The 12,816-nt window shown below is 53.5% G+C and overlaps 2 protein-coding genes across 5 annotated transcripts; one reads left to right on the top strand and one right to left on the bottom strand.

The window, feature by feature from the left end:
* Positions 1 to 3,641: 3,641 nt before the first annotated feature.
* KAT5 (lysine acetyltransferase 5) lies at positions 3,642 to 10,831 on the top strand (the record flags this gene model as incomplete). 4 transcript variants are annotated; one of them, XM_079709277.1, is made up of 14 exons in its annotated part: positions 3,642 to 3,659; positions 3,759 to 3,825; positions 4,151 to 4,219; positions 4,306 to 4,442; positions 4,706 to 4,888; positions 4,978 to 5,052; positions 5,162 to 5,236; positions 5,588 to 5,836; positions 5,910 to 5,999; positions 7,693 to 7,833; positions 7,915 to 8,008; positions 9,913 to 10,072; positions 10,207 to 10,288; positions 10,380 to 10,831. In XM_079709277.1, the coding sequence occupies 14 exons, from the start codon at positions 3,648 to 3,650 to the stop codon at positions 10,512 to 10,514; spliced, it is 1,569 nt and encodes a 522-aa protein (XP_079565403.1). In that variant the 3' UTR covers positions 10,515 to 10,831. The 4 variants fall into 4 exon arrangements, with proteins under 4 accessions (XP_079565403.1, XP_079565402.1, XP_079565401.1 ...); XM_079709276.1 differs by having other exon boundaries at positions 3,648 to 3,825; positions 4,733 to 4,888; XM_079709275.1 differs by having other exon boundaries at positions 3,648 to 3,825.
* Positions 10,832 to 11,005: 174 nt separating this feature from the next.
* RNASEH2C (ribonuclease H2 subunit C) lies at positions 11,006 to 12,216 on the bottom strand (the record flags this gene model as incomplete). The annotated part of the gene is made up of 4 exons (XM_079708144.1): positions 11,006 to 11,137; positions 11,462 to 11,581; positions 11,662 to 11,855; positions 12,045 to 12,216. The coding sequence occupies 4 exons, from the start codon at positions 12,214 to 12,216 to the stop codon at positions 11,111 to 11,113; spliced, it is 513 nt and encodes a 170-aa protein (XP_079564270.1). The 3' UTR covers positions 11,006 to 11,110.
* Between the last annotated feature and the right edge of the window lie 600 nt (positions 12,217 to 12,816).

The following is a 12,816-nucleotide window of genomic DNA, read 5'->3' as shown; positions in this document are numbered from 1 at the left end:
AGTGGCTGTATCAATTTACATTCCCACCAACAGTGCAAGAGGGTTCCCTTTTCTCCACACCCTCTCCAGCATTTATTGCTTGTAGATTTTTTGATGATGGCCATTCTGACCGGTGTGAGATGATATGTCATTGTAGTTTCGATGTGCATTTCTCTAATGATTAATGATGTTGAGCATTCTTTCATGTGTTTGTTGGCAATCTGTATATCTTCTTTGGAGAAATGTCTGTTTAGGTCTTCTGCCCATTTTTGGATTGGGTTGTTTGTTTTTTTGATATTGAGCTGCATGAGCTGCTTGTATATTTTGGAGATTAATCCTTTGTCAGTTGCTTCATTTGCAAATATTTTCTCCCATTCTGAGGGTTGTCTTTTCATCTTGTTTATGGTTTCCTTTGCTGTGCAAAAGCTTTGAAGTTTCATTAGGTCCCATTTGTTTATTTTTGTTTTTATTTCCATTTCTCTAGGAGATGGGTAAAAAGGATCTTGCTGTGATTTATGTCATAGTGTTCTGCCTATGTTTTCCTCTAAGAGTCATTTTAACTTTTCATGCAAACTCAAACTACCCTAAAGAATTGTGTATTTGTGCTGCTTCCAGTTCCTCGACCCCTACAGAGTCTGGCTTTCTCTCACCCCCACCTCTGCGAGAGTGCCCCCTGAAGTCTGGGAGGACCAGCCAACTACCTAGCCCAGCGGGCATTTTCCTGCCCTTGCTGCCGTCCATGCTGAGGATTCCCAGACCTGGGCCTGCAGTCTTGGACTCTCTGCCAAGCAGTCTTTACCCCCACTTTGATTTTTTGGTTTTTTTAAAAATTAATTAATTAATTTATTTTTGGCTGTGCTGGGTCTTCGTTTCTGTGCAAGGGCTTTCTGTAGTTGCGGCGAGCTGGGGCCACTCTTCATTGCGGTGCGCGGGCCTCTCACTGTTGCGGCCTTTCTTGTTGCAGAGCACAGGCTCCAGATGCGCAGGCTCAGTAGTTGTGGCTCACGGGCCTAGTTGCTCCGTGGCATGTGGGCTCCTCCCAGACCAGGGCTCGAACCCATGTCCCCTGCACTGGCAGGAGACTCTCAACCACTGCGCCACCAGGGAAGCCCTTGGGGTTTTTTTTTTTAACACAAATAATTTTTTATTTTTAAAGTTACAACCTACCGAGAAATTAACACCTTGTCAATCCAGAACAACACCAGCAACCATTCTTCATGCACTTCTCTTAGAATAAAAGTCCCGTCGGCTGGTAGGATGAAGTTTACGCTATGGAACCTTCTCTCCCACAGCCACGACCCCCTTCTATGACAGGCCCCTGCTTCCCTTGTTCCCCCCATCCCCACAACAGCATTCACCTGTCCCACCCCAGAAAGTGCCGCTCATGGTAACCATTTGTAGAAAATGATTTTAATGGGTACAGCAAATACACTTTTTAAAAAGTCCTCTCTGAAAACCAGAGATGATGAAAATGAATTGTGTTCTTGAATTTTTTTTTTTAAGCCTTCACTGGGCCAAAAAGGTGTCATTCTGAATATTTGACTTTTGTCTTGGGTACTTGTTTTCCTTTAGATCCCCTGAGATATAAAGGAGAGCACAAGTCTGTTTTCCCAAATGAGCGAGCTGTTGAGCCTGGTGGGACTCAGCTTCCGGCCCCTTTCCTGGCTCGGTGTCTTTCCTGGGAACTAGTTATTGCTTCCATGACACTGTGACAGGGAATGTTCCACAAAGGCCATGGGCCTGGTCACAGCCCACCTGCAATGACAACTCTGCGCTGAAAAACACACCAGCCCGAGAGCTCTTATCCAGAAGAAACATCTTCAGTCCTCAAGGTCACGGACTCATCATTAGTGCAGTTTAGACGAAATGCTTGTTTACCCCCACCTTGAATTCAGCCATCATTTTGATGAATCTGGATATTTTAAGCACAACCATAGCACACACATTTGGAAAACAGAAGTCCATGTTCCTTCTTTCTTCTTTTTTTTAATATTTATTTATTTGGCCGCATTGGGTCTTAGTTGCGGCATGCGGGATCTTTCCTTGCAGTGCACAGTCTTCTCTCTAGTTGTGGTGTGCAGGCTTTTTTTCTTTTCTCTAGTTGTGGTGCGCAGGTTCCAGAGCACATGGACTCTGTTGTTTGCAGCTGGCAGGCTCTAGTTGAGGCACGCAAACTCAGTAGTTGTGGCATGAAGGCTTAGTTTCCCCACAGCATGTGGGATCTTAGTTCCCTGACCAGGGATCGAACCCGCATCCCCTGCATTGTGAGGCAGATTCTTTACCACTGGACCACCAGGGGAGTCCCAATTATCCATTTTATTTATTTGTTTGTTTATGGTTCCATATGGTTATTTATGGACCATATGGTTATTTATGGTCTTCGTTGCTGCACGCAGGCTTTCTCTAGTTGCGGCAAGTGGGGACTACGCACAGGCTTCTCATTGCAGTGGCTTCTCTTGTTGCAGATCATGGGCTCTAGGTGCGTGGGCTCTAGAGTGCAGGCTCAGTAGTTGTGGCGCACAGGCTTAGTTGTTCCGAGGCACGTGGGACCCTCCCAGACCAGGGCTGGAACCCATGTCCCCTGTGTTGACAGGAGGCTTCTTAACCACTGCGCCACCAGGGAAGTTCCAATTATTCAGTTTTAATGTGGATGGAGTCATAGACAAAACGTCAATGAATGAGTGTGGCTATGCTCCAACAAAACATTGTTTACAGACCCTGAAATTTGAATTTCATAATTTTCATGTGTCATGAAATGCTCTTTTGATACTTCCCCAAGCTTTAAAAAATATAAAAACCATTCTTAGCCCACTGGCTGTAGGAAAACTAGCAGCGGGTTGGATTTGGCCTGCACGCCACAGTTTGCCTACCTGCCCATTTCCTTCGCCTTGCAGGTTTATTATTATTATTTTTTGGTTTGCCAAAACACTTATCACTCTTTAATAGACTAGATAATTTATTTTTAAAATATATTTAGTTTGTTATCTATACCCCTCTTTTTTTCTTCCCAACCTCCAAGAATGCAAGCTCCAGAAGGAGGAGATTATTTTATTCACTGATGTATTCCAGGCTCCTAGAATAGTGCCTGGCACATGGTAGGCGATAACTAGGCACTTGTTGAATGTATAAATGAAAAATGTTGTAATTACTCTTATAATTAGCAACCTATTATACAAAACAACAAACCCATAAACCTTCCGTGACTCCCAGCCCTAAGTAATGAAGTCCACAACTTAGCGACGCGTTGAGTCCTTCAAGTCCTGGCCACTTCTCCAGACCCGCCCCCCAACTCCCGGCCGAGCACGCGCAGTTCACTCCCCGCGACGCATCGTTACGCCAGTAGGAGACGCCCCAGCCCGGCCGCCCTCAAAGCACTAACACCAGTCCCACGTGACCGGCGTCGCACCCAGTGAGCGTCACGTGACGGACTCAGTTTTCCTCCAATCGTTGTGCACGTTGTGGGGATTCCACCCAGGACCTGGCCTGAGACTTAAAACACACCATTCCCCCAGCAGCCAAACGGGCCGGCTCCGTCAGCAAGCTGGGCGGCGATGTCTCTCAAGGGTCCTCTCGTAAAGCCGCTTCGGGGAGGCCTGGGCCTACAACGTGTTCAGTCCCGGAAGTGACGTCTCCCAGAGGGGCCGGAAGTGGCAGTGGAGGGAGGGAAGATGGCGGAGGTGGTGAGTCCGGTGCCCGGGGCGGGGCGGAGGGAGCCAGGGGAGGTGGGTAGAGCCCGAGGCCCCCCAGTAGCCGACCCTGGCGCCGCGCTGTCTCCCCAGGGGGAGATAATCGAGGGCTGCCGCCTGCCCGTGCTGCGGCGGAACCAAGACAACGAAGATGAGTGGCGTGAGTGACGTCGGGGGGCGGGGCTAAGGAACCTGAGGGCGAGGGGCGGGGGAGAGTCAACCGAACCCAGGGGAGGGGGTGGGGCCTCTAGAATCCTGGAGCGGGCGGGGCGCAGATACTCAGGAGGGGCGTGGCTTTTAGCCGTTTGTGAGGGACCGGGCAGGGCTTGGAGAGGGGATGGCACTTGGTGACTAACGGGGGCTTGAGCGAGCGGTTTCAAGTGCTGGGGCTTAGGAATCGGGCCTCGTGGTGGAGTTCAGGTCGTAGGAGGGTGGAGCCTCATGGCCTGGTCTGTCTAAGGCCCTTGCCTCTGCTGTTCCCACAGCCCTGGCTGAGATACTGAGCGTGAAGGACATCAGTGGCCGGAAGCTTTTCTACGTCCATTACATTGACTGTGAGTTCTGGGCCGGGATGAGGTGGGGCCGCAGGGTTGCGGGGCAGCCTCTGGCACTCCTTCCTGAGCCATCCCCACTGCTGCAGTCAACAAACGCCTGGATGAATGGGTGACCCACGAGCGGCTGGACCTAAAGAAGATCCAGTTCCCCAAGAAAGAGGCCAAGACCCCCACCAAGAACGGACTTCCTGGGTCCCGCCCCGGCTCTCCAGAGAGAGAGGTGGTGAGTAGGTCCCCTGCTTCACCTCCTCTCTCCTGCCTCCTACTTTTCAAATTTCTTGGCCTCAGTGGCTCCTGGATGGGCTGGAGGCTGTGCCCTCCCACCCTGGCTTCAGCTTGTGAAGGATGGGGGCCAAACTGCAGATGTAGTTTCCAGAGTCCAGTGGCTGTTCCTGTGTCCTTGAAAGGGCAGAGGGTGGGGTTTGATCACTCCATGCTGAGGGGGCCCTACTCCCCTTCCTGATCCCACCACCAACCCCGCCCCAGAGGAAGACCCTGGACCTATCTCTACAGCCGGCCTCCGCCCAGGCCAGCGGGAAGACCTTGCCAATCCCGGTCCAGATCACACTCCGCTTCAACCTGCCCAAGGAGCGGGAGGCCATTCCCGGCGGCGAGCCCGACCAGCCGCTCTCCTCCAGCTCCTGCCTGCAGCCCAACCACCGCTCAACGGTACCCTCAGCAATTCCAGGGACCTTGCTTTCCTCTCAGGTCCCACCTTCTCTACCTTCTGACCCACCTGTCCTGGTTTCTCTCTGCAGAAACGGAAGGTGGAGGTGGTTTCACCAGCGACCCCAGTGCCCAGCGAGACAGCCCCAGCCTCAGTTTTTCCCCAGGTGAGTCCCCCAAACCATCTCTTCTTCCCGTCCCTTCTTCTAACCTCTGGTAGCCCCTTTCGGGCTCATTTCACAGCTATGTCTTCTATTCCTACTTTCTCATCTGCAGAATGGATCAGCCCGTAGGGCAGTGGCAGCTCAGCCAGGGCGGAAGCGAAAATCGAATTGCTTGGGCACTGATGAGGTAGGTCTGAAGGAAGAGGGAAGCTGGGTGAAAAGGAGGGGACATAGGCAGGGCGGAGACTTTAGCGACTAGTTTAAAAATGAACAAGGGGCACTGAGCAGAGATGGCATTGGTGGGACTGGGAGTGAGGCGGAGCTGGTTCAGATCAGGCATTGGGTGATCTTTTCTACATTCCAAATGAAAACTTTCTAAGTCTTGGTTTCTTTAACTGGAAAGTGGGGATTTTAGTACCTCCCCCAATAGGTTTGCTGTTAGGTTTGAACAAGGAAACCTGTGGAAAGGCTGTGAGCTGTAAAGTGCCCTGCTTGAATTGTCTCCTGTAACCTGGTGTCTTCCACCGGCCTTGGGCAGGACTCGCAGGACAGCTCAGATGGAATACCGTCAGCTCCTCGCATGACTGGGAGCCTGGTGTCTGACCGGAGCCACGACGATATCGTCACCCGGATGAAGAACATCGAGTGCATTGAGCTGGGCCGGCACCGCCTCAAGCCCTGGTACTTCTCTCCATACCCACAGGAGCTCACCACGCTGCCCGTCCTCTACCTCTGCGAGTTCTGCCTCAAGTACGGCCGAAGCCTCAAGTGTCTGCAGCGTCACTTGGTATGAGGAGTCTCAGGAGGCCACCCTCCTAGCAATCCCCCACCCCCGCCCCTAATTCTCCTCTCTTCCTCAGACCAAGTGTGACCTGCGACATCCTCCAGGCAATGAGATTTACCGAAAGGGCACCATCTCCTTCTTTGAGATCGATGGACGTAAGAACAAGGTCAGTGGCTGAAGGGCAGTGGGGAGTCCTTGTCACCGGGAGTCTGAGGGAGTCGAGTGAGCAGCTTCTTCCAGCTCAGGAAAACACTGACCATTCTGGCTAACAGATGTGTTCACCCCATTTACTGCATTCCTGCTGTAGGGCAGGTGGTGGGAGATATTGTACAAGGTGAATTAGACAAAATCTCTGCTGAGAGCTCACAGGGGGAAACAGACATGCTAATGGCTGCATAGATCCCAGTGTGATACGTGTCATGAAACACAAAGGGTGGGTTGTCAGGATCCAGAAGAGGTGGACAGCAAAGCTTCACAGAGGAGGTAACCTTTGAGCCGTGACACAAGCAGTGGGTTCTGAAGGGCAGGAATGGGTGCTGACTCCAGAGATACTGCGGGTTCAGTTTCAGACCACCGCAATCAGGTGAACATTGAAATAAAGCGGTCACACCAATTTTTTTGGTTTCCCTGAGCATATTAAAGTTACTTTACGCTATGCCGTAGTCTGTTAAGCGTGCAGTAGCACTGTGTCTAAAAAAACAATTACAGTAGTAACATTGAGAATCACTGGTTACCGTAACAAATATAATAACGAAAAAGTTTGTAATATTATTGCAAGAATTATGAAAATGTGATACAGACATGAAGTGAGCACATGCTTTTGGAAAAATGGCACTGATAGACTCAATGCAGGGTTGCCACAAACCTTCAATTTGTAAAAAAAAATGTGCAGAGACAGTGTAAAAGGTGAAGATCCTTTTTTCTGGCTGGAGGGCAGACAGGATGAGGCAAGGCTGTCTTACGTGGGACAGAGCTCAGGTGGTGGGATTGAGGTCAGCTGGGAAGTGGGGACACTACAGGTTTGGGGCTGCAAACCTGCCTTAGCCTGGCTGTGGGGAGGAAGAAGGGCGTAACCTGGAGGGACCTCTAAAAGGGAAATGCCTCCATTCTTGGGGCCTGGAGGGCGGGGAGGGAGAGGCAGTCACCTAGATTGGCAGGGGACAGCTCTTGCTTGGGTGCCGGGGGGACTTGAGAGGAGGATGCTGCTTTAACCACTGTTAACTGTATCAAGTGTGGGCTTGGGTATCCAAATGGCCGCCCAGCACGTGCTTGAAAAGCCAAATCTGAAGTGCAGGAAAGTTGTGAGAATAGAAGTAAAGTAGCAAGATTAATAATTTTGCTGGGGCAGCCCTTGAGGCAGTTATTTTGTCAAATTCCAGAATTATTTACCCCCGTTGTAGAAGAGCAGATCAGTTCTCAAGAGGTGTGACTGTGGGTTGCAGAGTGTTGTTTTTTTGACAACCAGTTTCCTAAGACTGTCACACAGGCAGAGCTTTTCTCATAATCCTTGGTCAGTCTTTCTTCGTGGGGACACATCAGTTTGTTGACTGGTAACTGTGGCAGAGGGCAGTGGAGGCTTCCAGGCAAGAGTTAGATGGGGTATGGAGAGCAGGAGTAGACCTGCCCAGCTCACCGGGGGGCGGGTGCTTGAACACCATCACACAGCTGAAACGTGGGCTCCTGGACACTAAGAAGGGCCCGTGCACCGGACACAGTGGCCGATGGACTGGGTCAGGCCCCAGGGAGCAAGGCTCCTCACCTATCAGCCTGGGGGACAAAGAACCTTCAGGCTGACCCTGACCCAATGGCCATGCTCAAGGCTGGGTACCCAGGGTGGTGACAGACCTTTTCGTTTGCAGAGTTACTCCCAGAACCTGTGTCTTCTGGCTAAGTGTTTCCTCGACCACAAGACACTGTACTATGACACAGACCCTTTCCTCTTCTACGTCATGACGGAGTATGACTGCAAGGGCTTCCACATCGTAGGCTACTTCTCCAAGGTGAGTGCTCATCCAGGCTGTTCCTCAGTCCTGCCCTGAGCTAGGTCCCTTCCCTCACACTCACCTGCCCCTCTTTTCCAGGAAAAGGAATCCACAGAAGACTACAACGTGGCATGCATCCTGACTCTGCCTCCCTACCAGCGCCGGGGCTACGGCAAGCTGCTGATCGAGTTCAGTGAGTACCTGTGCTGCTGGCCGGGGGCTGGGGGCAGGTCCTGGGAGGCCCAGGCCCCATCGCTATCTCACGCACAGATGCTGCACACAGACATGTCGGGTTGCTGTGTTCTCAGCCCTGGCTGTGCAGTCCAGTCACCAGCGGAACTGGCTAGAAATAAAAGATGAGACTCTCCCAAGGTTCTCTCCGTTCTGGGGTGACTGCCCTGTTCGTCTGGGCTAGGTTTTCAGCCCCTCAGAGTTCCTTGGCCAAGGTTCTAAGTACCACTCAACTTTTCCCAAATCTGACTTGTCTGCTCCTGCCCAGGGCATGGGCAGAGGCCGAGTGAGCCACTCCTGCTCAGCTGTCTGGTCCTGTGCGGCTATACACGTTCCTGGGCAAGGGCCTGTGGTTCATTTCCCTGCTTGTTCTCTGAGCCTTGGGGACAGCAGATGTCACGTCAAACGTGACTCACAGGGATCTGGCCTCTGCCCCTCATCAGACATGAACTCTTCATTAGCCCCCAAGGCCCCCTCTTGCTTCCCAGCCTCTTACCCTCATTCCATTCAACTCACCACTCACTGCACCCTTGGGATAACCAAGCTCTGACCCAGGAGGTAAGGAGGGAGCTTAGCTGTCTGGTGAAGACTTGGAGGCTTAACTTGATCACCATCATGTTCTGAGAAATTTTATTGGTATAGAAAGATGCCAAGATGGGGTCACATCCTCGGGAAACCTTCTGCCTGAAGAGCAGAAGGTTGCTGAAAGTCAGTCTAGGCCTTGGAGCTCAGACCTCAGTGGAGATGGGATGTGTGCGGGGCCACCAAGGAAATGTGCTCAGTTGTGCCCGGCAGGAGCAGACAGGACACTAGAAGCACCATTCTAGGCAGCTCCAGGGGGTGGGTCGGTGTTCACTGGGAGGGGCTGGGAGTTCCTGCAGCTGAGGAGGCAGGTGTGGCCTCCAGGTGATCCGTCAGGACTCTGCATGCGCTCCCCCCAAAGGTGAGTGAGAACTCAAGCGAGCCCCTCCCTCTGCCATGCTTCCTTCCTCCAAAGCACTAGCCTCTCTGTCCTCCCCACCGGGCTGCTTGGTGGAAGTCACAGGAAGTTGGGCAAGAGGGTCAGACTGGCTAATAAAGATGAATCGAGGGGGAAAGCAGAAAGGGCTACGATCCAACACAAGGCTCGTTATGACTGGGGATAAAGGGCTTCTAGAAGTAGTGGAGACATCTCAGGGCCCTGATGGGGAAATGAATACTGTCCAAGAGATGTGAAACCGCTCAGGGTTTTGCAGGGCCTGAGGGTCTCACCAGGAACTGCCTGCCAGTGCCCAGTGGTCAGCAGGGTAGAGGAGGGCAGAGCAGTCAGAATGGGAGGGAGAGAGCCACTGGAGAGGTAGCTACTGCTGAGGAATGGCCTCCCTCTGACTTGGGAAGTGCTTTGGCGCCCTTCTCCTTGCTTCCTCCCAGCCATCCAGTCAGGCCAGCCTGGTCTTAGAGCAGCTAATGCTTCTCAGGTCACAGCCGGCGGACTGATTTGACTGAGAATGCAAGCATCCTCAGGCCTGGACCAGAGGTGGGGTCTTCCCCTCTTCTCTCCTCACATATCCAGGCGCAGAGAGTCTGGTATGACTGAGGCAAGTTGGAGGCATGCACTTTACACAAACCATTTTCTCTGCACTCCCCACATCCCACCTGTAAGCCCTCGCTGGCTTCTAGTTGATTGTAGCTACTTCTCTCAGTGCCCTCAGCACACAGGTGAACAGTACGCTCACTATTCCCTTACAAGGAAACTGAGGCACAGAACTACCACATGGCAGGCCCAGGATGGGAGCCATGCAGTCTACCTCTGCAACCTGCATTCCTAAACGATGGTTGCATAACGCTGTGATTGCTTACCCACCCCTTCCTGCTCCATTGCTTTAGGCTATGAACTCTCCAAAGTGGAAGGGAAAACGGGGACCCCTGAGAAGCCCCTCTCGGATCTTGGCCTCCTATCCTACCGAAGCTACTGGTCCCAGACCATTCTGGAGATCTTGATGGGGCTGAAGTCAGAGAGCGGGGAGAGGCCGCAGATCACCATCAAGTGAGCCTGGCCCTGCCTGCCCGGGGGTGCATGGCATGACCTGTCTGTTCCTGGGCTTTCTCACTCTTCGGGCTACTGGGGGCCTGGGGTGGAGATGTAGGCCCCCAGGGGACCTGATCTTTGCCCTCCCACAGTGAGATCAGTGAAATTACCAGCATCAAGAAGGAGGATGTCATCTCCACTCTACAGTACCTCAACCTCATCAACTACTACAAGGTAGGCAGGCAGGCAGGGGGAGACTTGTGTGTAGGGGTGCGGAGAGCAGGCCCCGCGTGGGCTGACCTGCCTGGCCCCGTCTCCTGTCCAGGGCCAGTATATCCTCACACTGTCGGAGGACATCGTGGATGGGCACGAACGGGCTATGCTCAAGCGGCTTCTTCGGATCGACTCCAAGTGTCTGCACTTCACTCCCAAGGACTGGAGCAAGAGGGGAAAATGGTGACCAGGCACTGCCCGTGGCAATGCCAGCAAAGCCAGCAGAACGGGCGCTGACAGCCCATCCTTCCCCCGCTGGGGTCTCCAAGAGGCGCGCCAAGGGAAAGAGGGCTGAGGACACCTCCACAAGGAGAGGACAGGCCTGGTAAAGGCCTACTGGTGCTTAGCACCAAGGCGAGCTCAGGGCTCAGGTCAACTCCAAGGTCAGCTGGCTGCAGGCCCAGGCCTGCTGTGAACCAGGGACCAGAGGGAGCCAGGCAGCTGTGTACAGTGAGATGGGGGGTGCGGGTGGCTTGTATAGAGGACTGGTGGCTGTACAAATTTCTTTTGTAAAGTAGGAGCTGGGGGTGGGGTGGGGTGGGAACTGGCTGCAGAATTCTGCCCTCTCTTGCCCCACTGCCCCCTGGCAATAAATTGTTTCTATAGGTCAGAGCTGTGAAAGGTCCTTGTGGGAAAAGGGGCAGTGCTGACTCCAAGGTGCTGGCAAACTTACAGGTGTTCTGTGAAGAACTCCTTTATTGGGGTGATGGAATCAGGCTCCAAATTGAAGAAGGGTTTATTGGGGTGAAGGGATCGGTGGCTTTCAATTTCAAGCTCTGGTTCTCAGTCCTCGGGTACCTGTGCGTGAATCTGCAACAGGAATCACCTCTGCTATTGGATTTCTGCAGTATAGTGACTGGGTGGCCCAGATCCTCAGGGGAGAGACCCAGCTGCTCAAAATCATAGCCCTTCTAGAAGGCCAGAGAAGAGTGGTGGGGAAGTCATGCTGCCCCTACCCAGTCTAATCCTCCAGTCAGACCCAGGTTCCATCTGCCCCATTGTTCTCCCCAGCCCCGAAGCCCCCAGATTCACTCAGAGGCAAGATTCTGGACAACTTAGGAAACCACCTTGAAGGGGCGGGGGGTGGGGGGTTGGATGGGGTCTGGGAGGGAGGGGGCTCATCCATGTACTCACCGCTGCAGCGAGGCTGGGCCAGGTTAGGGCCCCACGCACTTTGGCATCGGGACCGGGGATAGCCTCCAGGCCCCACAGGGTGAAGCTGCTGAAACTGGCTGTGGCTCCGATAAAGCGGTCCTGGGGAAGGGGCCCCGGCTCAGCATCTGGGCCGCCGCTCCCACCCGCGCTCCCTTGCAACCCTATATCCCCGTGCTCACGAAGTCGCGCTCCAGCGCCTCCGGGGGCTCCACCAGTTCCCGCTCTTGCTCGTCATCCTCCAAACCCTCCGAGAAGTCCTGCTTCCCCAGCAACACCTCTCCCTTCTCTTCTGTCATCACATATCCCACGAGGCCGGGCGGCACCACCACCTCCTCGCCGCGTAGACTGCGGCCCCGGAACGACACTTCCAGTCCTGGAGGAGGCAGGCGAAGGGCCCCAGTGAGGGTCTGATCCAGGCCTAGCGGAGCAAGCCCGGTAGCCGCCCTCCCGCCACCTTCGGTGGACCACGATCCCCGGGAGCCCTCGCGCAGCTCCTCGCGGAGGAGAGCGCGGCGCCGGCGCGGGGGCTGCCGGGAGTCGTAGTCCAGCCGAGCGTGCTTACCGTCGGGACCCTGGCGGATGGCCGGGGTGAAGAAGAGCCCCACGGGGGCGGGCCGATTAACCAGAACCTCGCAGGGCAGAAGATGCAGCAAGGCGGGGGCGGGATCGCGCAGCGTAACAGGGCGCAGGTGGACGCGGCGCTTGTCGACGGCTTCCCCGTCGCTGCTTTCCATTGTCCGTCGCGACCCCGTTGCTCGCGGGCTAAGGCCAAAGCTGGCGCGTAAAGCGCGCGGAGCCTGTCGGGAGGCCTGGGGCAGTCAGCGCAGAGCCTCCTGGGAAGCGTAGGCTTCTCTGAAGCTCCTCTGCAATCCCGCCTCTCTGTGTTCGAGCCCCAGATTTTTTTCTTGAAAAATTTTTTCCAATAGTATATTTTTATTTTAAAACGATCCCTAAGAGTTCACTTTTTATATATTGACTGGTAGAGAGTGTTTTGTTTTGTCTTGTTGTGTGTGTGTGTTTAACTAGGGATAACAACCCTTCCTCAAATGTGTTGAAAATATTTTACCCGAGTTTGTCTTAAAAACTTCTGTATTGGTCACTTTTATTACAGAGAAGACTTTTATTTTTTGTAGTCAAATATATCCGCCTTTTCTTTTCTTTTCTTTTCTTGTGGTACGCGGGCCTCTCACTGTTGTGGTCTCTCCCGTTGCGGAGCACAGGCTCCGGATGCGCAGGCTCAGCGGCCATGGCTCACAGGGCCAGCCGCTCCGTGGCATGTGGGATCTTCCCTGACCGGGGCACAAACCTGTGTCCCCTGCATCGGCAGGCAGACT

Source organism: Hyperoodon ampullatus, assembly GCF_949752795.1.
Source record: "Hyperoodon ampullatus genome assembly, chromosome: 7".
Taxonomy (NCBI): domain Eukaryota; kingdom Metazoa; phylum Chordata; class Mammalia; order Artiodactyla; family Ziphiidae; genus Hyperoodon; species Hyperoodon ampullatus.
Note: the sequence above shows the minus strand (reverse complement) of the source record. Positions and strands in the feature narration are given on the sequence as shown.